At 46.4% G+C, this 26153-nt stretch overlaps 1 protein-coding gene across 7 annotated transcripts in view; it reads left to right on the forward strand.

Moving 5' to 3' along the window:
• The window catches only part of FGGY (FGGY carbohydrate kinase domain containing), a 208090-nt gene that overhangs the window by 109728 nt on the left and 72209 nt on the right, over positions 1-26153 (forward strand). For all 7 annotated transcript variants that reach the window (XM_083157627.1, XM_083157622.1, XM_083157620.1 and 4 more), the window contains one exon: positions 4975-5090. In XM_083157627.1, the coding sequence (XP_083013753.1) occupies positions 4975-5090 (116 nt within the window). The remainder of the gene's footprint in view (positions 1-4974; positions 5091-26153) is intronic.

A 26153-nucleotide genomic window follows, 5' to 3' on the forward strand; every position in this document is an offset into this window, starting at 1 on the left:
AAAGTCGACATGGACACCATATAAGTACCACGTCCCCTTGCTGGCAATGCTTCGGGCACTATTATATTCTCCCCCTATGCCCACTTTGATAGTAAAATATGAAAGACCAAAAAATAACGTGAAAAACTCATGTCGACCTTTTTCATGTTGACAATTTGCATGTCAACCTAATGCTTGGCCACCTTTTGATCATGTCGGCATAATTCACGTCAACCTATTTCATGTGTCAACCAAGTAACTGTATAGTGGTCGACCTAATACTTGTCAACTCAGAGACCGTATCCCGTTCTGTGAGCCATCCGGGTACAAGTATGACAAATGGTGCATGTTCTCATGTCCTATTGACACCACTGCCACCTATGGGTCATTCAGAGTACTGCAGAAACAATTACTTTATCAAGCACACACACGCAGGGTTATCCTGGTTGAATCACAAGGCCTTTCTAGTCCACCAAAGCCCGCCTTGCGAATGGTGGCCTGGCCTGACCGGTGAACACCGTGTTCGCCGTTGCTGTACGCACCTGGGTTATGCACCTGCACAGAAATGACCCTGCGCATAAGCCCACCATCGGAGCCCCTGCGAACAGACCGGAATAAGGCCCACAGTGGAGAGAGTTCCAGCAGAAGAGGAGGGTCCAACCCATGAATCCTGCTCTGTTCTAATGGTCTGTGCATGCTAAGGCTATGACGCCTTGTGCTGGAGAGCAGAGCAGAGTCCTGTTCTAGAAGAGAACAACGTGCGGACTGAGGGAATGATAGACATTTCTAGGTTGCGCTGCTCTGCAATCAACACCCACATGTTACTGAGTAAAATAGAGATTTCTTTATCCCTGGCAGCGCGTATGTATATAATTGGAAACTTACAGTGGCTCAAATTCAAAACCAAATTTCCTCTAAGTGGCGAAGGATTTCTGTATATTAATCCCCGTCTCATGTCCCTACTTAACTCTGGCCGTATCTTTGCTCGGAGCCGCTATTGGCTGTCCCTGAGATGAGATGTATTTTGGAGATTTGAGCACATTTTTGGTCATTTCTAAAACCGCAGCGTGTAAGACGCGGCCGCTGCACACATCAGTGCCTTCCGTTCCCAACGGCGAATTACAGGCAAATGTTCTTTTTCTTTTTCCGCTGACAAGAGTTAAGGCAATGCATATCAGTAATCCTTAAGGGTTTCCTAACAAATACCAGAAGTACCTCAATAACGAGGAAGATGTCTCTGCATGCAACTTAGGTTCTGATTCAGACCTGCTCGGTAATCAGTAAATTTGCCGTTTTGCGGGTACTATTTAATGAATCTGCCAGTTGAGGACATGTGAGGTGCCTGTGTCTCAAACTAGCGACTAATGTACTTATCTTTCTACTCTGGTTAGAGCCTGTTTATGCTGTTCACTGAAGGGAGTAGTACACACCGTTGTAGGAAATGTTTAGTTTCTTGGCAATTTCTCGCATGGAGCAGCCTTTATTTCGAAGAACAAGAATAGACTGTTGAGTTTCACATGAGAGTTCTCTTTATCTGGCCATTGTGAGAGTATAATGGAATCTACAAACGCGATGCTCCAGATACTTAACTAGCTCAAAGGAAGGCCGGTTTTATAACTTCTTTAATGAGCAAACCCATTTTCAGCTGTGTTAACATAATTGCACAAGGGTTTTCTAATCATCCATTAGTCTTCGAACGCGATTAGCAAACACCATTAGAACAATGAAGTGATTGTTGCTGGAAATGCGCCTCTATAAACACACACACACACATATATATCATAGTAAGTCTGACACTCGGAGATCAAAGAAGAAAACAGATAGACCAGGAGCTCCTGGTCTGTCGGTTTTCTTTTTTGGTCTCCGGGTGCCAGACTTACTGTTATATTTATCCTCTCTGAATGTGGGGGCACCGGACAAAGGGAGAGTGAAATGCTCGCTGCCAAGGGGGAGTGAAATTCTTGTTGCCAAGGTTGAAGTGAAATGCTCATTGCCAAGGGTGATTACATGCTCTTTGCCACAGGACAGTTAAATGCTCTTTGCTATGGGGGGAGCCACGAGCGGTGACAACCGGGCAGAGAGCGGTGAGCAACCCGGCTGTATTCAGAGCAGGTCGGTGGCTATTTCAAATCTCACGCCAGCTCACGAGCCAATCGGCACTCATGGCCCTTCAGCCAATCGGCTGCCTGACCACAAGCTCTGATTGGCTCACAAGGCAGCATGAGATTTAAAACAGCAGTGGACCTGCTCTGAATACAGTCGGGCTGCTCACCACTCTCTGCCTCGCTGTCACCGACTCCCTGTTTGCCCGTTTCAGATGGGGTGGAACGAGCCGGCCTGGGCCCCTAGGACTACAGGGCCCTTGGGCAACTGCCCACTAAGCCCATGTGAAAAGATGGCCTTGCATCATCATTTGTAAACATCTGCATGCCCTAATTAATACAGTAGAATCATTTTCATAATGACCATAATTGAATACACATCTTTCATTTATGAATTTCCAATTAAATATTTGTGAGATCTCAGTGGAGTGAGGATGGGGGTGAGGGGGGAGGAGAGTGTGTTGGGGAGGGGGGGGGGGGAGAAAAACCATTAGCACCTTTTTATGTGAAGACTTTATTCTGCTCTGTCTTCATTTGTCGCTTCAGAATAATGAAACATGTATGAGCCGGGTGTTCTGTCTGCGCAGCGATTCCTCACATTATACACAGTCTGCTGAGCCATCTGATTTGTTATGTTATTATATGTAAAAGGGACATGAATGAGACGTTAGTGTCTGGCATGTAATGGGGGTAATTCAGACCTGAACACTGCTGAGCCATCTGATTTGTTGTGTTAGTATATGTAAAAGGGACATGAATGAGACGTTAGTGTCTGGCATGTAAGGTAATGGGGGTAATTCAGACCTGATCGCGGCTGAGCCATCTGATTTGTTATGTTATTATATGTAAAAGGGACATGAATGAGACGTTAGTGTCTGGCATGTAAGGTAATGGGGGTAATTCAGACCTGATCGCTGCTGAGCCCTCTGATTTGTTATGTTATTATATGTAAAAAGGACATGAATGAGACGTTAGTGTCTGGCATGTAAGGTAATGGGGGTAATTCAGACCTGATCGCTGCTGAGCCATCTGATTTGTTATGTTATTATATGTAAAAGGGACATGAATGAGACGTTAGTGTCTGGCATGTAAGGTAATGGGGGTAATTCAGACCTGATCGCTGCTGAGCCCTCTGATTTGTTATGTTATTATATGTAAAAGGGACATGAATGAGACGTTAGTGTCTGGCATGTAAGGTAATGGGGGTAATTCAGACCTGATCGCTGCTGAGCCATCTGATTTGTTATGTTATTATATGTAAAACTGACATGAATGAGACGTTAGTGTCTGGCATGTAAGGTAATGGGGGTAATTCAGACCTGATCGCTGCTGAGCCCTCTGATTTGTTATGTTATTATATGTAAAAAGGACATGAATGAGACGTTAGTGTCTGGCATGTAAGGTAATGGGGGTAATTCAGACCTGATCGCTGCTGAGCCCTCTGATTTGTTATGTTATTATATGTAAAAGGGACATGAATGAGACGTTAGTGTCTGGCATGTAAGGTAATGGGGGTAATTCAGACCTGATCGCTGCTGAGCCCTCTGATTTGTTATGTTATTATATGTAAAAGGGACATGAATGAGACGTTAGTGTCTGGCATGTAAGGTAATGGGGGTAATTCAGACCTGATCTCTGCTGAGCCATCTGATTTGTTATGTTATTATATGTAAAAGGGACATGAATGAGAAGTTAGTGTGTGGCATGTAAGGTAATGGGGGTAATTCAGACCTGATCGCGGCTGAGCCATCTGATTTGTTATTATATGTAAAGGGGACATGAATGAGACGTTAGTGTCTGGCATGTAAGGTAATGGGGGTAATTCAGACCTGATCTCTGCTGAGCCATCTGATTTGTTATGTTATTATATGTAAAAGGGACATGAATGAGACGTTAGTGTCTAGCATGAAATGGGGGTAATTCAGACCTGATCTCTGCTGAGCCATCTGATTTGTTATGTTATATGTAAAAGTGACATGAATGAGACGTTAGTGTCTGGCATCTAATGGGGGTAATTCAGACCTGATCGCTGCTGAGCCATCTGATTTGTTATGTTATTATATGTAAAAGGGACATGAATGAGACGTTAGTGTCTGGCATGAAATGGGGGTAATTCAGACCTGATCTCTGCTGAGCCATCTGATTTGTTATGTTATATGTAAAAGGGACATGAATGAGCCGTTAGTGTCTGGCATGTAAGGTAATGGAGGTAATTCAGACCTGATCGCTGCTGAGCCATCTGATTTGTTATGTTATATGTAAAAGGGACATGAATGAGACGTTAGTGTCTGGCATGTAAGGTAATGGGGGTAATTCAGACGTGATCTCTGCTGAGCCATCTGATTTGTTATGTTATTATATGTAAAAGGGACATGAATGAGACGTTAGTGTCTGGCATGTAATGGGGGTAATTCAGACGTGATCTCTGCTGAGCCATCTGATTTGTTATGTTATTATATGTAAAAGGGACATGAATGAGCCGTTAGTGTCTGGCATGTAAGGTAACGGGGTAATTCAGACCTGATCGCTGCTGAGCCATCTGATTTGTTATGTGTAAAAGGGACATGAATGAGACGTTAGTGTCTGGCATGTAAGGGAATGGGGGTAATTCAGACCTGATCTCTGCTGAGCCATCTGATTTGTTATGTGTAAAAGGGACATGAATGAGACGTTAGTGTCTGGCATGTAAGGTAATGAGGGTAATTCAGAACTGATCGCTGCTGACCGAATTCGCAGCGGCCAGCGATCAGGAAGACTTCACCCGTTATAGTAAAGTCACGCCTTGCGAATTAATGTGCTCGCTATGCAAATAGATGTGTACCGCTAGCACGGACACCAGCCGCCCACTACATGTAGATACTGTAACAGATGTGATACATTGTCTTCCTGACAGGTCTTTGTGTACGTTGGTCTGTAAGTGGACGTATTCGCCGGACAGAGGATGGGACGACAGCTTCTGGAAGGAGATTGGACTTGAGGATCTTCTAGATGAAAACTATGCGAAAATAGGTAAGAGAAGTCATTCATTTCAGGATTCACCGGTCTGTTCCACACCCATCAACAGTGACGTGCCGGGATATATCCCAGTTTTACAGTCCCTGTTTTCCAGTGTCAACATGGGATTGGACGTATGAAATGAGTCTGCTCTACTAGGAAATCTGTGAGTCTCTTACCTGGTGCAGGAGTCAGTTGCATGGTTACGTTGCACTTAAGGCTTACGGCCTACACACTGCACAGTGCTGTAGTGATTGTAAATATACAACATTGACAATACCTCATAATAGTATAAGTTTTGGTTAAACCAACCTAGGCCTATCATAGGCCCTAAAAGAGGTAGAACTTGCACAAAATATGCATGGCTTCTGTACTTTCACTTTGAGCTGTGACAGTTTTTACTTTCACTTTGGGCTGTGACAGTTTTTACTTTCACGTTGAGCTGTAACAGTTTTTACTTTCGCTTTGAACTGTGACAGTCACCCCCAGTCCCTATCTGCTCCTACCGCCAATCTCTGTCTTCACAGCTCCAGCAAATTTGAAACAGATCAGTGTCCCCGCAAACATTGCTTTCACTTTGTGATATATCTTTTAGCGCACACAAAGGACTAATTCGGTCAGTCTAGTGATCTCTCATAGAGGTGAAGAGTAGTAGATTTGCCGAAAAATATTTTCATTGTAATTAGATGTTTCGGTTTGGTTATGAGACAAAATGTTTAACTGACATTTACAATGCATCACCATTGTGCTCTGGAAAATGTAACAGTTGGTGAACTCTCCCTGTGCACCTGGTGGCTGGTCTGGAAACTGTGACAGTTATTTAGCAGCAACCCACTAAGCAGCAATATTCTGAAATTCGACTCCTAAAGCCCTGTACACACGGGGGGGAGATATATTGCTCAGCCATATATTGCTAGCAATATATGGCTGAGTAATATATTGCTCAGTTTCTCCTTTTCATCAGCGACCAGAGATGGTCGCTGATGAAAGGGAACCTCTGCCGGGGGAGCAGCAGAGGTAATCAGCTGGTCGCAGGAGCAAGCTCCTGCGACCAGTGATCATAAGGGGGTTAAAAACGGGAGCGCGCACCCGGCGATTTATCGCTGGTGCGCACTCCAATCACTGGCAATATGGTCGCCAGTGACCATATTTCCAGCGATTTCATCCCCCATCACCCCCGTGTGTACACAGCTTTAGGGGGTAAAATGTTCTGCCCAGCATACCGTTGCATGATTGAAACTAGACACATCAGTTAGTGCATCTTATCATGCTTATATTTTGTAACCCTGACCTGAAAATTGTACCATATACTCTAGAAGGTGGAGTGTCTACTGAGCAGGGGCGTAGCTAGGGTGGAGCCGGCGGAGCATGAGCTCCGGGAGTTCACAGGGCACCAGAGCCGTGCACTACCCACTCTGTGTGCCACCCGCCTGCTCTGTGTGCCGCCCGCCCACACTGCGTGCTGCCCTGCAGGCTCCGTGCTCTTCCCGGTCTCCCCCCTCCCTCTGCAAAAGGTACATTTAGTAATCATTGTATAGGGGGGAGGGGCGGCCTGCTACAAATTAGGGAAGGGGGGGTAGCGGCCTGCCACAAATTGGGGGGGGGGGAGTGGTGGTCTGCTACAAATTGGGGGTGGCGGCCTGCTACAAATAGGGGGGGTAGCGGCCTGCTACAAATTGGCAGGGCACCAAACATGCCCTTGCTCCGGGCACCTTGACACCTAGCTGCACCGCTGCTCCTGAGCAGGTGGCAGAACCTTATTTGCAGATTTCATTAACAAAATGCAGGAAAAAGAAAATTAGCCATACTGTATGTACTAAACAGTTTTCTGACATCACATAAGGGGAAACCAGAAACTTATTTTTAGCTCCAAAGTACGTGCAATACATTGTGATATAAATGAGGCTGTCAGCCGGGGAGAGCTGGGTATTGCACCAATACTTGTACAGAAATGTAAGATGTCTGGAGATGATGCATTAAGTTATTAATATAATTTAGTAAAATTAGAGGGAAAAAGCTGCACGAGAAAGGAAGGAAATAGCCCCCCCAAAAAAGGGGAAGAAACGTCTGACCATCTGCTGCTTCTGGATGCTGAGATCAGCAAACTCTGCCGTCTGGTCTGATTGTCTGCGCTGTGCGAATTACACTGACCATCCAAGTGACATAAATGTGCCATTATATGACCTGTACTAATCACTTCCAGGTTATTATGTAACTTATTTCTGTAGAGATTATAGGTTGCTATGGACAACTTCCTCACTAGTCCATGTCTCCAATCTGGTCACTGCTTGATACATTAACCCGAGATATTAAATACCTGGCTCGCACTGGAGTAATTGTGAATAGCCCATGTACTACCGCCTATATACACCTTCAGTCTTGGCATTAGGATAATACAATATGATTCCCATTCTGATTCCATTAAAAATGTCGGCAAATATCCTGTTTATATAAACCCTTATACTTGTACTCAGTGGCGTCAACCTAGCTATATATTAATATAATAGTATTTTAACTCTATTTGTCATTGTTTGTGGTGGAATTTGAACAAAATGTGGCGCTCCTGGAATTCTGCTGCCTTTGTTTCAATACCTTTGGATCAATCCCTATTGATCCTATGGATAAGTTTGAGAAAAAAAGGGGGTGGGGTTTTGAAAAGATGGCGCTGAATAGTTGAAGGTTGGATGTATACTTATCTTTTCATGGGATATTTAAAGTTGGTGATGATCCGTGCTTGTTGTTCTTATCATAGATGGAAGGTACATGCAAAGATAAGATACAACAATAGGTTGGTGTGTTGATATTTCACTCTAAACAAAAAGGGTTCAGGTTCTCTTCAAGTGCCAGCAAGGGTGCATACCTTACTTACACAAAAAGGGGGTACTAGACACATATAACGGTATCTTTGGGGGATGGGTGCATCGTGAGTACGGGTATGCACCCATCCCCCAAAGATACTGTTATATGTGTCTAGTACCCCCTTTTTGTGTAAGCCTGGTCAGGGGTCCTGGGAGAGTGGGGATAACCCCCCCCCCCCCCCCCCCCCCGCCCTCCAGAATTTACCTGCTGAAGCCTGGGGCTGTCCCCGATGCCCCTGTGCTGTGGGCATCGGGCTGATAAAAGTGTAAAAAATAGATTAAAACTATTGTCTATTGCTGTGAAACTATGAGTCCCAGCAAGCCTCCCCCCGCATGCAGGGACTTGGAGAACCACAAGTCCCAGCATGTGGGGCATTAAAGGGCCTGCTGGAACTTGTAGTGCCGCAGCAATACAAATAGTTAAATAAACCCACTGACACACAAGAATATTAACATACATAGCCCACTCATACAGATACTTACCTATCTTGAGCCCGTAGGTCGCCGTCCATCCACATGTCCAGAAAAAATTCTTTGGGTACCTGTGGAAGGAAATTATACTTACAAGGCTCCTCCGGCGTAGATCTGGTCCTCTTCTGTCCATGTAGCATCCACGGTCTTGGCAAAACAAATAAAACACAAAAACCCGAACCAGCGAATTGTCAGGAGGAGACGCAGAATGTGTGTTTGCATCCTGCGGCTCCTCCTCCCGAATGCCGCTATTGGCCGCCTAGCGGCTCCTGATTGGCCACTAGGCGCCGCTCCCTTCTAAATAACTAATTCATTTTTTAAACGTCTTAATTTCTTAACTGCAAAACCTTATACCTGTTATCACGATAAGATGCTTCCCTCCTGCAGTTGTCTTCTTTGTCTGTCTGTCTGTCTGTCTGTCTGTCCTTTGCTGCTAGCAGCCGCTATCTATTATCCTATCGTCCTGATTCAGCACATCCCCTGTCACTGTCGGGCCCCTACCAAGGTCTGCAGCCTTCTTGTCATTATCTTCAGTGGTTCCAACATCCCTATTTGTGCCACCCGCTGTCGCTTCATTAGCTGAAACACTCACCGAACTAGACGCTCATCTCCTAAATATATTTAAAATGGTTCTGAGATATAGAATCGATCATTTTTAAGTCGACAACACTGTGATCAACCGCTAGTGGTCGACGGCGTCTAGTTAGATGCCTAAACTCGGTCGAGCGCGTGTAGTTAGACAGTGAGGGGAGATCGACGCCTTTCAACGGTCGAAGGCAATGTGTTTGACAGTAGCAAAGTCTACTTGAGTTGGTGCCACAGGGGTCCCGCGGACACTATATAAATATATATGTGCAAAGTGTCCCCGCGCATTTCGCTCTCTACACTCGCCATGCTTCGGGCACGGTGCCTCTCTTTGTTCAGCCCATGTTATAACTAAAGGTGGCCATACACACGCAGATTTATCTTCAGATCTGTCTGGTTGGACCAAAAACATGGTTATGGATGAGAGCAAATGACAGTTGACCATTTGCTTGGAAATGCTGGAAAACTGACAAACTGTCACATCCATAACCATGTTTTTGTTCCAACCAGCCAGATCTGAAGATAAATCTTACTAGTGTATGGGCACCTTAACTCTATGTCCAGTAGGATAGCAAAGTATGAACCAAACGGACCTGCGCCAATAAAACATGGAAATCTTGTGTCAACCTTGCTACTGTCAAAAAATGGCTACGCGCCCCATGGCTACGGAGCTGGCTACGGGTCCCCGTCGCCTCCCCCAGTGCTCCTCGCCGCACCGCCGCCCCCCCTATCCCTGCCCGTCTCCCTGAAGTGGAGATGGGCAGGGACCTGCAGCGGCACCATCCTGAAACTGGGACGCGCGTGCCTGTGTGACCCAGTCAGACGGAGCGCCTCTGCGCCAGTGATCACCAGTGGCGCTCCATCTGTACCATGACTTTTCTTCTGGATTTCGGACAAAGCCGCACTGCTGCATCCAATTGCAGAGCACATAAACAAATAGGTGAAGACGCCGCCCAGCTAGAGTGAAATCCCACTTTGCCAGTTACTATGCTGGAGGTGTGAATGGACGCGCATCCGAGCAAATCAACCAGAATAACCTCCTAAAATCCATAAACTGCAATAACGTCAGATTCCTGATCTTAGTGCCCCCGAGACCTTAGACCATGGGTTCTCAAACTGCGGCCCTCCAGATGTTGTGAAACTACAAATCTCAGCATGCCTTGCCACAGTTTTAACACTCCCTTATAGCAAATCTGTGGCAAGGCATGCTGGGATTTGTAGTTTCACAACATCTGGAGGGCCGCAGTTTGAGGACCCATGCCTTAGACGCTCCCCACCGCACGCTGAGAGGGGTTAATGCTACAAGGTGTAATGCTGCCAAAGTCGTCCCATTCTGCGGTGGGCGCTTGCTCTCCTGATACTGATTTGTTTATGTATTTGTAATATGGAGAGGGCGAGGGGGAGTCGCGTCCTTACACCCGGCACAGAGGCCGGCACAGAGACCTGTGCACTCCTGTAATCTAAACAGCTGTCAGTCTCAGGTTTGAAGCGTTTAGAAGTGAATAATTTATGAAGTGTCGGTTAGAGCACAGAGCACCAGTTCTATTACAGGCATCTGGCTGAACCTGGCGCCCATTAGCTGTGGGTGTCACACTTTATAATACGAATATTAATATGCAATTTCAGCGTCTGTATAATATAAACGAAGGAATACAGCACTGATATACGATTTATGGCCAGATGTATCAAGCTTCATAAGGTGATAAAGTGGAGAGTGATGTACAACCAGCCAATCGGCTCTTACCTGTCATTTGTCAAACCCAGCCTGTAACATGGCAGTAAGGAGCTGATTGGCTGGCTGTTTATCACTCTCCATTTTATCACTTTTTGAAGCTTGATACATCTGGCCCTTAATCACAGGAGGAGGTGGAGAAACAGGTGATCAATGTGGGGGGGCACTGTCAGGTAATTTGTGTCCCCTGTGGAACAAGGGACAGAACCAGGATGTTCCAGTTATGTGATAACCATGACATTGTGCCATCTGTACTGCTACCTCCATTACCCTCCTCACATAGGGTAAGATTTATTATTGTTGCCATAAGGATCCTTACCAGCCCCGTTTCGCTTCACCACTTTATCGTGGTAGGAGGAAGGCACACACACATAAAATAACGTACGTGCACTAACCCTCCTGCCCCACACCGCTGCCTGTTGAACATCCGCATCGCGGGTGTGATAGATCAGGGGAAGCGCTACCCCCTGCCTTAACGCACGGGGATAGCGCATATTCCCCCTAACGACTGATAATAAATCTACCCCATAGTGACACATCCCTCTGTCACATGCAGCCCTGTCCTCACTGACATATCACTCATCTCCTGATATACTCTGTGCTGCTGGGGACCCTGCTCCTCCCACTATATAACTCTGTGTGTGGCTTCCTGCTGCCTCCATCCCCTTCCTCACATCATGTCTCTGCCCCTGTCACATGCAGCCCTGTCCTCACTGACACATCGCTCATCTCCTGATATACTCTGTGCTGCTGTGGAACCCTGCTCCTCCCACTATATAACTCTGTGTGTGGCTTCCTGCTGCCCCCATTCCCCTCCTCACATCATGTCACTGCCCCTGTCACATGCAGCCCTGTCCTCACTGACACATCGCTCATCTCCTGATATACTATGTGCTGCTGGGGACCCTGCTCCTCACGCTATATAACTCTCAGTCTCTGGCTTCCTGCTGCCTAATTTCTTGTTTGTAAGGAAAGGGTGGTGAATAAATAAAAAATATAAAAAAATATCCCGACTACCGATACCGGCCAATACATCAGACTGCTCTGCCACCACAGGTACCTGAAACAAAGAGACTGTAAACACTATTAGTTTGGCAAATTTTCTGACTGCATTACTTCTCTTTATTCTTTTATATTATTTCTATCCTTATAATACCTTTATTTCTATTATTATTTTATTTTGATTTTTTTATATTTTATTTTTTTATTGTTTATTTTTTATTTATCCACCACCCTTTACCTATCAAGCACTCAATCAATTGTTATATATAAATATAACTACAAATACGTCTTTTTGAAAGACATCGGCTGCAGTGCCCCATTTTCCATCACAAAATCAGACTGTAGAAGTTCCTATGGGAGCTGCGTCAATGCTGACTGTACTGGGGCCTACACACGTAGTGATGAGCGTTCTGAGCGGTGTTAGTTGTAGCAATGAACTTATGTATATGCTAGAGATAGTTCTCTGCACCATTGCTGCCTCTATAAACCATATTAACTGCTATTTCGTCTCCCGGGCTTATGGATGGATCCCTTTTAACAGCAAGTCCCCCAGCGCCTCTTAAACCGTCCTCGTTGGTATTGTAATATCACTCGGCTGTTTTGCAGCCAAGGTCTCAGTAAAAAGATCTACTGTACGTACGTGACTAATCCTCCCCATGCTCTTGTCTCTCCCGTTCTCTTTTTCCAATAAAAAAAAAAAAAGAAAAAACACATTTCAACTCCTCTATGCCGCAATGTATTATTGTGCGGGGTTTTAAGGAGGTGCCCCTGCATTTATTCTTTCTTCCTTTTCAAGGACCTCTCCGCAGCAATGGAACCCTAAGAATGTCAGTGTTTTGGTTCTGTTCCCAATGATGTTATTACACAAATCCGTACTTAAACTAGCTCCTATTGCCGGCTTCCCATGTGACATCATTGGAAGCTTTCAGAGTTGCCCCACTTGTCGCTACAGAGTTTGGAACAGAAAATTCTGCTCTGTACATTAACACCTCTGTGTAGCCTACAGGTACGATCTTTAACAATCTTCATACTTCTCGTTTAATGAATCAGTCTGTTTATGGCGTTTTCTTTAGTGTTTTCCTTGGCTGTTTATGGCGGCTCGTTTTGAAGAACGCGTTAGTTTACTGGCAGTGTTCCCCATCGATAAAGCCTCATTTTTCGCCAGGGTTATGTAGCACAGATTTGGGTTCCTTAATTAAAAACTTTGGCATCTGGGGGTGAAGAGATCATCTGTTTTTATACGTTCCGCAACTAGCTGTCAGCCACCTGGGATTCAGAGGTATGTTTTCAATGGTGAGGACCTGTAAAGTATAAAATGTATATTATAAACCGATTAGTCACGTCTGTCAGTTTAAGTTAATACACAATAACTTCACAGACAATAATAATAATTAGTTTTGGGTGGGGATGAAAGCTTTAAGATGAAAAACCTGAAGTCTACAGTACTTACCTTGCAAGTCCAGTCTACCAGTCTATAGGATGAGGTAGGTTCCCCAACTGTAACCGTCCCACACTCTTCTCCCCATGTGTATATCAAATGGGAGATAAAGTTTTGAAACTTTTTGAAAACTTGAATGTATTTTATTGGCAGTGTTTTTAAGGCTGACACTTGGAGATGACATAATCCCCAAGCACCGGGAGATCCAACAATCCGGAGAGGACATCATCCCCAAGCACGGGAGACCCAACATTCCTGAGAGGACATCATCCCCAAGCACCGGGAGATCCAACAATCCGGAGAGGACATCATCCCCAAGCACTGGGAGATCCAACAATCCGGAGAGGACTTCATCCCCAAGCACCGGGAGATCCAACAATCTGGAAAGGACATCATCCCCAAGCATCGGGAGATCCAATGATCTGGAGATGACATCGTTCCCAAGCACCGGTAGATAAAACAATCCAGAGATTACATCATCCAAGGCACCGGGAGATCCAACAATCTGGATATGACATCATCCCCAGGCATCAGGAGATTCAACAATCGGGGACCCCTAGGGCTCCTACATCACACTGGGCGCAAGCCCAGCCTCCATCTGCTTGCAGATAATGGATGCCATGTGCATGCGTGTGAATGACCCGGTTTACCCATTTCAGCTGCCCTCTAACACAGAGCCTACCCGTGGTCAACCCTGCTCGAATATCGGGTTGGATTGCCATTTACATGGAGGTCCAACCAAGGTCGACCCAGCAAGAAACCAGAATTTGCATCGGTGTAAAAGGGTTATAACTGGTGATCATAGTAGTAGTGACCTTCCGGTGCCGGTGGAGGTTCGACTACAACTCAACACTTTATTAATAAAGCTCACATACCAGAGCGAAAGGTGTCCAGTGGTTGTGGTTTTAACTGTTCATTGCACCAATACCTTCATGGCTGTGCCGGCTTATTATCCTTCCTATCTACATAACTGTAATCTAGGAATGTGTCACTCGTAATCTGTTTTTCGGCGTCTGTTGGCACATTATACCAATATATCCTCCGTGCGGTGAGGGTGTATGTATATATATATATATATATCCCTTAGAGGAGTGGTTATTAAGAATATTCAGGTAATAATGCTGGAATATCTCAACAATGCTATGTCTTTGCATTAGGGCCATCAGGAGATATTTAGGGCCCCAATACTTGGTGTGATGTGGCCAAGTAGGTTGAACTCGATGGACCCAAGTCTTTATTCAGCCTTAACTACTATGTAACTACGTTGCCACTGCCTGTAGTGATGATGGAGGGAATCTTTACTTGGTGGGCTCATCGTTGCTGATTGGACGGAGCCGCGCACTTCCTGAATGGATTATTCAATTATATCTGAGCTGCCCTTTAAATTGCAGTGTCCATTTAAAAGGGCATCTAGGGTGGAATATGCAGAGAGACGGAGAAGGAAGTGTTACTTGTGTCCGTTCCTTTCCACATGTGCGCGGCATCGCAGGGCTGGGCTATTACATTCATCTAAAACTTTTATTGCTGTTCGCACAATGGACCTCTGTCTTTGGCAGACAGGTTACTGGGAACAGAGCTCTTTCCCCTTTTGTCTTTTTTGGCACAATTAATTTTTCGCAGTCAGGCAGCCAACTATAATTATATCACCCGTAGTAGTGTCCAAGTTCTGTAAATTTGCTGTGGGGTTGTCTTAGCCCCTACTGTGCCTTTTTTTTTTTTACTTATTTGTATGTTTATTCTATCCTACATCTCACACAAGTGTAACCAAGAGGTTCAGTGTTGTCTGTGTTGTGTGTGTTGATGTCTTGCAAATTTCTGGTTACTGCATCGAAGACATGGAAGGTCGGGGACACCGGGGATGTACGGTATACCGGGCACAGTACGCTCCCCATGGCACTTCCAGAGATAATGTACAAGAAAATAATTCAGGCAGAGCTTTCCCTGGTAAGCCGCTTTCCCTCACTACGGCTCATTGACGTTTCATCAAGCAGGAGCTGGTAATGATGAGGTCTTAAGAATGAGTCATTTACTTTCAACTTGATATGAACCCTGTAAGGATCATTTCCGAACCAGGGGAAGTGCAGGCGCACGACACAAATGCTCACACCTCCGTGGTATTATGCGTTTAGTTTTGCGGGTTTCGTAAGGGTAGATGCCCAGCTTGAAAGAGGCAACTGTGGGGGTTGCCCAGTTTTGTTCCCTGGAAGGTGGTTTTTTAAGGCCCCCGTACACCAGTCCGACTTGTCCTAAGGGCAAGTCAGACCAAATTCCCCTTGAGTTCCCCTGGCAGCTCCCCGGGAGGCTCACTTACGATTTGGCACTTGATGTGCCATTTTTACATGCGATTTATCGCATGATAAACTCCGGGGGAGCAGCGGCGGCGGGTAGCAGGAGAGCTGGGCAGTGGTGAGGGGTGGGTGGGCAATGGTGGGTGCCAGGCAGCCGAGAGCACTCTAAGCCAATCAGCAGCCGCCCAGATGGGAGGCCGCTGATTGGCTGAGAGAATTCTCTCAGCCAATCAGCGTCTGGCCAGTCTTTTAGAGTGTTTTTTTTTTATTCTGCGCCCTGATATGCCACCCAGAACCAGCCTCTAACCGCTGCCCGGCACCCGCCGCTTGCTCACTGCTGCCCACCGCACCACTCACTGCTGTCAGCCTCGCCCGACTCATATTTTCCTGAAATGCGAATCGTAAATAGGCCAGATTTACTAATTTGCCGTACTCATCGCTCTCTAAGTCCCTGTATGCAGTGCAGGCTTGCTGGGCCTCATAGTTCCAAAATAATACGCAATAGTTTTTTCTAAATTTTACATAAACATCAGCCCAATGCCCACCACACAGGTGCACTGGGGATAACCCCGGGCTTCAGCCTGGGCAGGTAAATTCTGGTGGGGGGAACCCCTTCATCGGGGGTTCCCCACTTCCTCAGGATACCTGCCCAGGCTGACCGGTCATGGGATGAATGCTTTAGCTGGGGGGACTTGTATAAAAAGTCTCCCCCCTACTGGCTGGTTGGGCCTGGTGCTGGTTGCCGAAATACTGGGGACCCCTACTCGTTTTGTCCCCCATATTTTGGGAACCAGGACCGGCCCCTGAGCCTGGTGCTGGTTTTAAAAAATCCAGGGGACCCCTATTTGATTTGCCCTGTGATTTTTTTTAAACCAGGACCGGGTCTTTGAGCCCAGGATTGGTTATGGCCGTGGGGGGACCCCACGCTGCATTTTTTATTTATTTTTAACTTTTTTACACTAAAGCCTGCACGGATCTGACTGATCCGTTCCGGCTTCTGCCAAATACGCCTGGAAAATGAGTTGAATTTCCAGGCGTATTTTTGCGGCAATTTCCAGCCGTATCCCGCTAATTACCGGCCATACATTGTATTGCATACAGCTGGTTAGTAATTAGGAATCACCGTTCTACTGAATGGTGATTCCTACTCGTATTCTTTCGATGGCGTATGCATTTGTATTCGTAAATACGTATGTGCCATGAATACGAATTGATGTATTTTTCGGCATAGTAAATGCATACGACTGCCTACGAACACGCCTGTTTCAGGCGTATTCACATTAGTAAATTTCCCCCAATGGATGTTGTAGTTAATGTACAAGATCATGCAGACGTTTCCACTTTGATACCCCTGATGTGGCCAGAAAGACGTTAACAATGATGTGGTATCAAGTTGCCTAATTTAACTGCACAGAGACAAGTTATTGCCAGAAGCATCAACAACTCTCTAAGCGACGTGGACGTCAGATCATGAAATCCGTAAAACGTCTTAATGTCAGAGTGTCAACAAGACCTGGCCACCCCAACAGCTGGGAATCTACAAGTTCAAGGGCTTCTGTCTGACAGCGTGCGACCTCCCACTACGAGGCCTTCTCCTCTGATCGGGGCCCAGACAGCTGCTATGTACAATGCGTCTGCTATTTAAACTGGGGAAATAAAACCATCGTCCTATAGAAGAGACTGTATGGTTCTGCTGTTCCAGAGTGACCGCACTCTCTTTTCTCATCCAGCCGAGACCAAAATCAGACGATCTGAGGGCGCGGGCGCGTCTAGTAGCTTACACTTAGCGAGGTGACCTCAATATCTTTTCATCAGCTTCTCCACACCCCGATTACACTGTTTAATGAGAAAACAGACAGGGGTATATTTACTAAAGCTTCTAAAAACTAAAAGAGGCAATGTTGCCCGTAGTCAGATTCTGTTTATCATTTTCTAGGATGCAATGGAGAAATGCTAGAATCTGATAGTTGCTATGGACAATATCACTTCTTTTAATTTTTAGAATCTTTAGTAATTTTACCCCTAAGCCATACCTCCCAATTACAGCGGGACAGTCACCCTAAGTGAAGACTGTCCAACTGTCCCTCCCACAGGTTGCAGTGTCCCGCGGGAGGGGGTAGTAGTTGGGGAGCCGGAGATCTCCGCTGCTTTGCTTCTGCAGAGTAGCTGGTGATTATTGAAGATGCCGGGGGCTGCCCTGCTGCTCGGGGAGCACTGGGCACACCCCCAAAGTGACAAAAAAAGGGGGTTGTGGCATTAGGTCCTGCCCCGTCTGATGAAGGCCCCACCCATTCGCCCGATAACCATGCCCCTTTTCTAGGGAGACAAAGTTGGGAGGTGTTCCTAAAAGTGACATGTAGGAAGCCAGAGAAATGCAAACCTGCAGCATTTTATCTTGTGGTTGATGCAGAATTAGATGCAATTTGGAATTCAATTTATTTAAAGGCCATTTGGCAAAGATGTGTACCTCTCCGCAGCCGAACCCAGGGCCATCGTAACAGCATTGTAGGCCCTTGGCAACACATTGCAATGTGGCCCCTGCAAACCTATTCACAGAAACCAATTATTTTTCAAAACATAGTATGCCCATCCTGCAATCTTACGTCATCTCTAAACAAGCTTCCATACAGTGACTGCCTGTCAGCGCTCTGATTGGTGGATAGCACCAGCCACCTTCCAATCAGCATTCACTGTCTGGCTGCAGGCTGGCTGGCAGTAGAGAATGCTGCCCTGTGGCTCTGATTGGGTAACCACCACCGACCCATGCTCGGAGGCCCCTATAATTGTGGGGCCCTTGGCAGCTGCCTAGTGTGCCTCTACATTAAGATGCCCCTATTATTACCAGTCACTGCCATCAATGTGCATTTGCACTTTTCCATTATCACGCCCCACTACAGCCCAGTTACACCTCTGAGGTCGTAGGGGAGGCGTTTGTAATTCATTGAATGCAAATGTTCAAATGCACTACGCAGCCGCAGCCAGTAAGACAGAGATACTGGCCTCACCACTCCCAAAAACAAAGTCAACTCCGCCCCATTTTTACCTTGCTGTCACGGCCTATTCCCCACCCCCAAACAGATGCGGCCTGTTTGTGGTGCAGTAAACAACGTGCGGAAACCATCGGTTTGCATATATTTGTGAATCAGGCCCTGAATCTCAATTGAACGCTTGCCAACGTTCCCTTTGAAACCTTGCAAGCCCTGTACATTAAACTATAGGGTGCAATTTCCCTAGACCTCTAAATAATTACACGGTATAACTGGACCCACGAAACAAAGCCCGCTGATTGGCTGGATAGCTACCAGGAGGTCGGCGATGCTCATAATTAGTATTTTTCTGCTCCACGCTGAGTACATATCCTTCGCTCGGTGTTTATATTCTGTGCAACTGAGTCGAGAATAAAACTGCAGCGACAGCAGAATGCTGATCCTCCCGTTAAACTCTTCCAGCTGTGCGGTCGGCCCGGGCCTGCTGGGAAAGCAAAGTCTCCTACAACTTCGTTCCTTCCCTGAGATTTTCAGCTTGTTGACTGTAAATAGTCAGAGATTATCTTCATTTAAAGTAGAGGGGGAGGGTGGGGGGGTTTGTTGTTGTTTTTTTCATGGGGCCCGCCGGCCCCAAACCAGAACCACACCTAGTAAGCGAGTGGTATCGGCGTAGATCCGACCACACCAAGGCTGACAAAATAATGCGACTCAGGCCACAAAACGAAACACTCTCCTTTTCTCACAGTCAGCGTTACCCCCAGGTTTTGGAAGGTTACGGCTCTGGGAAACAGATCGTTTTTGTTTTAATGTGGTCAGTAAAAAAGGATGTAAATATTGCACAATGTAGGATGGGAAAATGTTCTCAGAGGCGATTCCCAAAATGGAAATGTACTAAGAACACGTTTCATGTTGGAATAGAATAGATAGAAAATTGTGTACGCCATTACTGGATGCATGCAGGAACGTAGGCCCGGCCGCGGCAGTGATTGTTGTATTGAGATATCAATATTACGTCAATTCATCCTCAGTCCTGTGCTTGCCTGTCTGCCCCGCTTTTCATGTCTGGTTTTCAATATGCGGCCCACCATAGGTGCCGATTTATGTTTTTGGTGGTGGGTGCTCAAGCCAAAAATATAGAGGAGTGGGTTCATGGGGAAGGGGTGTGGCCACAAAATAATACCAATTTATATTACGGAGCACAGTTGTCTCCAATATTCAAATTACGGCAACAGAGTTCCACATACATAAATGCCCCCACAGTGCAGGTACATAAATGCCCCCTCAGTGCAGGTACATAAATGCCCCCACAGTTCAGGTACATAAATGCCCCCACAGTGCAGGTACATAAATGCCCCCACAGTGCAGGTACATAAATGCCCCCACAGTGCAGGTACATAAATGCCCCCACAGTGCAGGTACATAAATGCCCCCCAGTGCAGGTACATAAATGCCCCCACAGTGCAGGTACATAAATGCCCCCACAGTGCAGGTACATGAATGCCCCCACAGTGCAGGTACATAAATGCCCCCACAGTGCAGGTACATAAATGCCCCCACAGACCAGGTACATAAATGCCCCCACAGCGCAGGTACATAAATGCCCCCACAGCGCAGGCACATAAATGCCCCCACAGCGCAGGTACATAAATGCCCCACACAGTGCAGGCACATAAATGCCCCCACAGTGCAGGTACATAAATTCCCCCACAGGACAGAATACACTCTTCCCGGCATACTGTTTTGAAGGTGGCGGGTCCGGCAATGTGGGTGCTGCAGCCGCAAATTAGCAAGTTAATATGGCGGCCCAGCATCGGGACTCGGGCCCGTGGGTGCTCATCAATTTCCGTGGGTGCTCGGGCCCTTGAGCACCCACAGAATCGGCACCTATGAGGCCCACCAGCTTCTGGGGAACTGCACTTCTTTGCTATTTCTGCATGCTAAAACTATTACAAGGCATGATGGGATGTGTAGTTCCATAGCATCTAGAGCGCCTCGTGCTGATTTTCCCTGCTTTATAAGAACCAGGTCAAATTTCTAGGTGATTTTTGGTGATGATTCCTTTTTCTCCCTTCATACTGAACCCCTTTGGGGGGCTAAACAATAGAATATTTATCATAAAATGCCCATATGTAATGAACATTGAACGAAAATAAATTGTAAAGGTACCCGTGGGCCTTTAATGCCCCACATGCTGGTACCTCTGGTTGTCCCAAATACCAGCATGTGGGTCAGGCTTGCTGGGACTTGTAGTCCTACTGTAAAGGTCAATATTACTTTTAAACCCGCAATCAATCCTGCACCGACCTCCCAGGGGTGCAGGGGATAGCCCCAGGCTTCAGTCCAGGCCTGAGGTGCCCTGGAGAGGAGGACCCCTTTATTTGGGAGGCCACACCTCCTCAAGAACTCCCAGCATGGGCTGACAAGATAGGGTGGCTAATGTTTTGGCCATGGGACCCCGTTTTGTGTCCCCTGGCTATGGCATTACATCCATTGCTAGTGGAGCCCAGTGCTGGTCCCTAAAATACGAGGGACCCCCACTTATTTTATTCCAAATATTTTTGGAGTCAGGGTTTGCTCATGAACCAAGTGCTGGTACCTAAAATACGGGGGGGGGGGAAGGGGGCTACTCACTTTGTTCCCTGTATTTTGGGAACCAGGGCTGGCTCCAAAAGCCCAGTGCGGGAGGGGGATGGGTGGATGCAGGAGTCTGGCAGGGCACCTCACCAGCCACTGACCTCTCTGCATGCCACTGGACCTTACTACTACCATCGTGTCCACCTCTGTGCATAGCACCCCAACACTTGCATCTCACCTCAAGCTTGTCCTTCTCCCCATCCTATATTATGTACTGACGTTGCTCTGCTCCTCTCCCCATTGTACAGTACAAAAATAATGATAATAGCACATTCCACAAATTGTTCCTCAAAAATATATACTTGAAGTGAGCTTTTGGAGGATGCACAATTATATGTTACCACATTCAGATACTAACTTGGTAACTATACTCCAATATAGACTCTCACCACTACAGTCCATCATGAATGCAGCTGCGAGGCTGATCTTACTAGCCAGGCGTTCATCGTCCAAAACCAAACTACACCAACATACATATGTTCTCTTATCTCAAATATCTTCCAACACGACCTCTTCGCTCCTCACAAGATCTACGTCTCTCCGATTCCCGATTGCAGGACTTTCTTTGGGCTGCACCCACTCTGTGGAATGCCCTCCCAAGCACAATAAGACTCTCCTCCAGTCTCCAAACCTATCAGCGTTCCCTGAAAACACATCTCTTCAGGCAAGCTTATCAAATTCCAGAACCAGCCACATAACCTTCAAATACCGTTCCCATCTAATCACATCCCCACTGTACAGGCCACACATATCCTCCCTTTCTTTTTCACATATTCCATCCTCCTGACCCCTAGCCAAACTGCTGGGTCACCATATCATACAGCATACCAGGAACCTTTGCATTCTGGTGCAGTTAATGCCTATCTCCCTATAGATTGTAAGCTTGCAAGCAGGGCCCTCATACCTTTGACCGTCTGTAAATACCCAGTTTTCTGTATCACTATCTCCTATTGTAAAGCGCAATGGACTATCCTGCGCTATATAAGAACCTGTTAATAGATAAATAATACTGAAAGGAAATAATATATATTTTCCCTTCTCTCTACATGGACAGTAAAGGATAATCATAAAACGGTCACAATGTGTTTAGTGTGATGTGCGCTGCTAAGGCCTTTGTGTTATTGCATTCGGTGCCAAGCATTATCCGGAATGTATAACTGGAAACTCTTATTTTAACAACACTCTTCCTAAATGTACATTGTAAACAATCGCTGGAGTTTCATCAAAGCTTTGGGGAAAATTACTTTCAGATTTTTTGCCCTCTCTTAGGCTGAACTAATTCTATCTCCCTAAGAAATGATTTATCCTAAATTCTAACAATGGGGCAAACCCGTCACAAAGTATAACCATTTACTGCATACAGTGTATGCAGGGCTATTTTTGTGCAGGCTCCAGCAGGAACTGTGGCCCTTATTCTAGTTCACTGTTTCTGACAAAATATTCCTCAGATGGACAAAACCATGTGCACTGCAGGTGAGGCAGGTGTTACTTGTGCAGAGATAATTAGATTTGGGTGGGGTTTTACACCTGCCTCACCTGCAGTGCACACGGTTTTGTCCATTTGAGGAATATTTTGTCAGAAACAGTGAACTAGAATAAGGGCCTCAGTTCCTGCTGGAGCCTGCACAAAAATAGCCCTGAGTGTATGTGACTTCTAGCTGGATGCAACCAGCTTACGTGTCTGGCACGGGAGTCTGCTGATATCTCCTCCCTGCTCTACAGGTGATTGGCTGAGATCTGTGAGAGGTGGGGCTTAGGCCAGGAGCTAGAGGGAGGTCTTTATAAGCCAGGGATCTGTCCCAGCACCCCCTGCTAAACTAGGAGTCCTTCTATCAGAAAGAACAGAGCTGACCAGAAGAGCTTTCCTTTGTGACTATTTTCAAGCATACAGTGTTAATAAATGGCGTCATAATAATAATAATATGCTGGTCCCCCTGAATCAAGTGTATCACAAGGGGGAATGCAAGCCACTCCCGGTTGTCACCCGTCGAGGGTTGACACCAACGGGTGAGCAGGTGCTACTCTGTAACATTCCATGCAGCATCTGTCTCCTATCACTGTGTAGGAGCTGGCACTGCACACAGACTGGTCCCCAGGGGAAGCATCTCAAAGACACCAGATTTAAAAAAGGGGTCCGCTTCACACCCTTTTTGCGGGTGTGGGTGCCGCAAATCGTGGGTGGGGGGGGGGGGTTGCAGTGAATCGCGGGAGGGTGGGTCGCGGGGGCGGGGGGTTGCCGCAATGACAGGAGGGGGGGTCAGGGGTGGGGAATCGCGGTAGGGGGGGTTGTGGGGGGCACCGTGAACCGCGGGAGGGGGGGGCCCGGGGGGTTGGCGCGAATCATGGGAGGGGGGGTCGCGGGGGGGCGCGAATCGCAGGAGGGGGGTGTGTCACGTGGTGGGGCCGCGAATCGCGGGAGTCACCGGGGGTGCCGCGAATTGCGGGGGGTGTGCTGCAAATCGCGGGAGGGGGGGTCGCGGGGGTGCCGCAAATCGCCACAAGAAAAAATCAACACAGAAAGGTCAACACATGTAAATGTTGACATAAGTGTGGCACTTCATTGGTGTCCATGTCGACACATGAGAATGAATATGAAAACATTGAAAAAGTGAAAAATAAATCTTGTCAACCTTTTTCATTGTCGACCATAGCCATGTCAGTGTTTTGCATGTGCCATTTAATAGTGGGGATGCCGTGAATGGGGGGGGGGGGGAGGGAGGGAGGTGCATACCCAACATGACCCTCTCCAGGAGGGACACATTGCTCTGTTTCTGGACTTTCTTCTTAATTTATGGATTACCATCACCTGTGCTTAAACACCTTTCTTATCAATTACCCTGTTTAATATGACAGGTGATGACAATCATAAATTAAGATGGAAGTCCACAAACAGAGCATTCTGTCCCTCCTGGAGAGGGTCATGTTGGGAGGTATGGAGGTGTGGGGCGCTCACCTGGTGTGTCTGGTGAGTAGCTGTGTCTTTGCTGTGTAACATGGAGAGGCAGAGGGTGTCTGGCACTGTCTGTGGGCTCACTGGGCTGGTTCTCTGTCATGTGAGTCAGTCATGTGAGTCAGAGGCTCCACCCAGCGTTATAGCTCCAGACACACTTTGAGTGACAGATGTAGCCAAATATATAAGAGATATATAATATATATATATATTATAATATATATTGAGCATCCCTTATTCAAATATCCATTACCCAAATTGTTCCGAAAACCATTGTTTCCAGAATGCACTTTTTTTTTTGTGCTAAAAACCTACTGCGGACATTTGTACTCTGTACACCTGTAACTGGTACTACTAGGGACATGATATATAACTTGCACTACTTGGGACATCATGATCTGTAACTGGGACTACTGGGGACATGATCTGTAACTGGCACTACTGGGGACATGATCTGTAACTGGCACTACTGGGGACATGATCTGTAACTGGCACTACTGGGGACATGATCTGTAACTGGCACTACTGGGGACATGATCTGTAACTGGCACTACTGGGGACATGATATATAACTTGCACTACTGGGGACATGATCTGTAACTGGCACTACTGGGGACATGATCTGTAACTGGCACTACTGGGGACATGATCTGTAACTGGCACTACTGGGGACATGATCTGTAACTGGCACTACTGGGGACGTGATCTGTAACTGGCACTAATGGGGACATGATCTGTAACTGGCACTACTGGGGACATGATCTGTAACTGGCACTTGCACTACTGGGGACGTGATCTGTAACTGGCACTAATGGCGACATGATATGTAATTAATATATGTAAATAAAATATATTTGTGTGTAATTGCATGAATTTTAAATATAAAAATATTCCAAAATACGGAATAATCTGTTATCCAAAAATGCTTCTGGTCCCGAGTATTTTGGATAAGGGATCCTCATCCTGTATAGATATTTTACTAAATAATTGTATTATTTATAAACAAAACACAGATTAGTTGCTTCATTTTTTTTGTTATTGTAGCAAAACTGACTCCATCCTGCCTTACGGTACACTGACACGCAAAACTGCGGCGGCTGCATCAGACACTGGCTGGGAAGACTAAGTCTGACCCCCCTCCCCTCCCAGTCGGGGGTCTCTCATAGGCAGGTTAAATTACTACATATCCTTATGTCCCTTTTAAACAGCTGAACTGTATATAATACAAACTGTGTGTATATGATTTATTCTAAAACATCTGCTTCCCAACTGCCTGAGACAGTCTGACCTGTACGCTGCACTAAAGGTAATTCATCATCTCCGTACATCAAATAACCGCTGAGTGCTAAAATGTCATTTGTTTTTCATTGGGAAGGAAGGATTATTCTGTATATTGCTTCGCTTTTCTCTGTATTATGAGCAAAGATTCAGTCCAGGATTTAGAACAGCAGCAGCAGGGCTAAGGAGATCCAACCCGGGTTTTCCTAAGATGTATTGGGAATCACTGGCTGATTAACAGCACCTGGTGTTTCCTGTTCTATGTGTGTTCAAGACAGAAGGTTGGTGCACCCAATTGCAGTTAGCGCCCGAGCAATATGCTTGCGGGGGTCAGTGGATTACATTAGGGAATCTCCGGAAGTACCCTTATTGTTAGAACTGCCATGCTGTACTTTAAGAAATGCCGGTCTGCTATCCTGGAATGCTGTTTACCTGCAGAGAATAAAGGTTCTCGAGTTTGCCCAGCGTGTATGCTGACTGATGATGGGGAAAATCACTGGGCTGTAATTCGCATAGCACATGCACAGTGAACGTCTTTTACCCGTTTTAGCGATTTTCCTGGGGTGGACGGCTTTCCATAGCAGGACGCTTTGGAAAGCCATCCACTCCATTGCTCATCTCAGCAGATGTGTGGCGGTGGCTGGCGATGATGCAAGAGAGCGCATCATTGCTGCTTCGTACACACTGGGCGGCTCTAATGAGTAAACTGAGCAGCTTTCTGCTCAAAGTCGCCCAGTGTGTATGGTAAAGAACCAGACTTCATCTATAACCGGTGTATGTGATTCCTTGCCACAGTATATACCCCCAATGTACAATGAGTAAATGCAGTTCCCCAAATACTCACAGGGGACCAGT

Source organism: Crinia signifera, chromosome 8 (genome assembly GCF_055691185.1).
Source record: "Crinia signifera chromosome 8, ASM5569118v1, whole genome shotgun sequence".
NCBI lineage: Eukaryota > Metazoa > Chordata > Amphibia > Anura > Myobatrachidae > Crinia > Crinia signifera.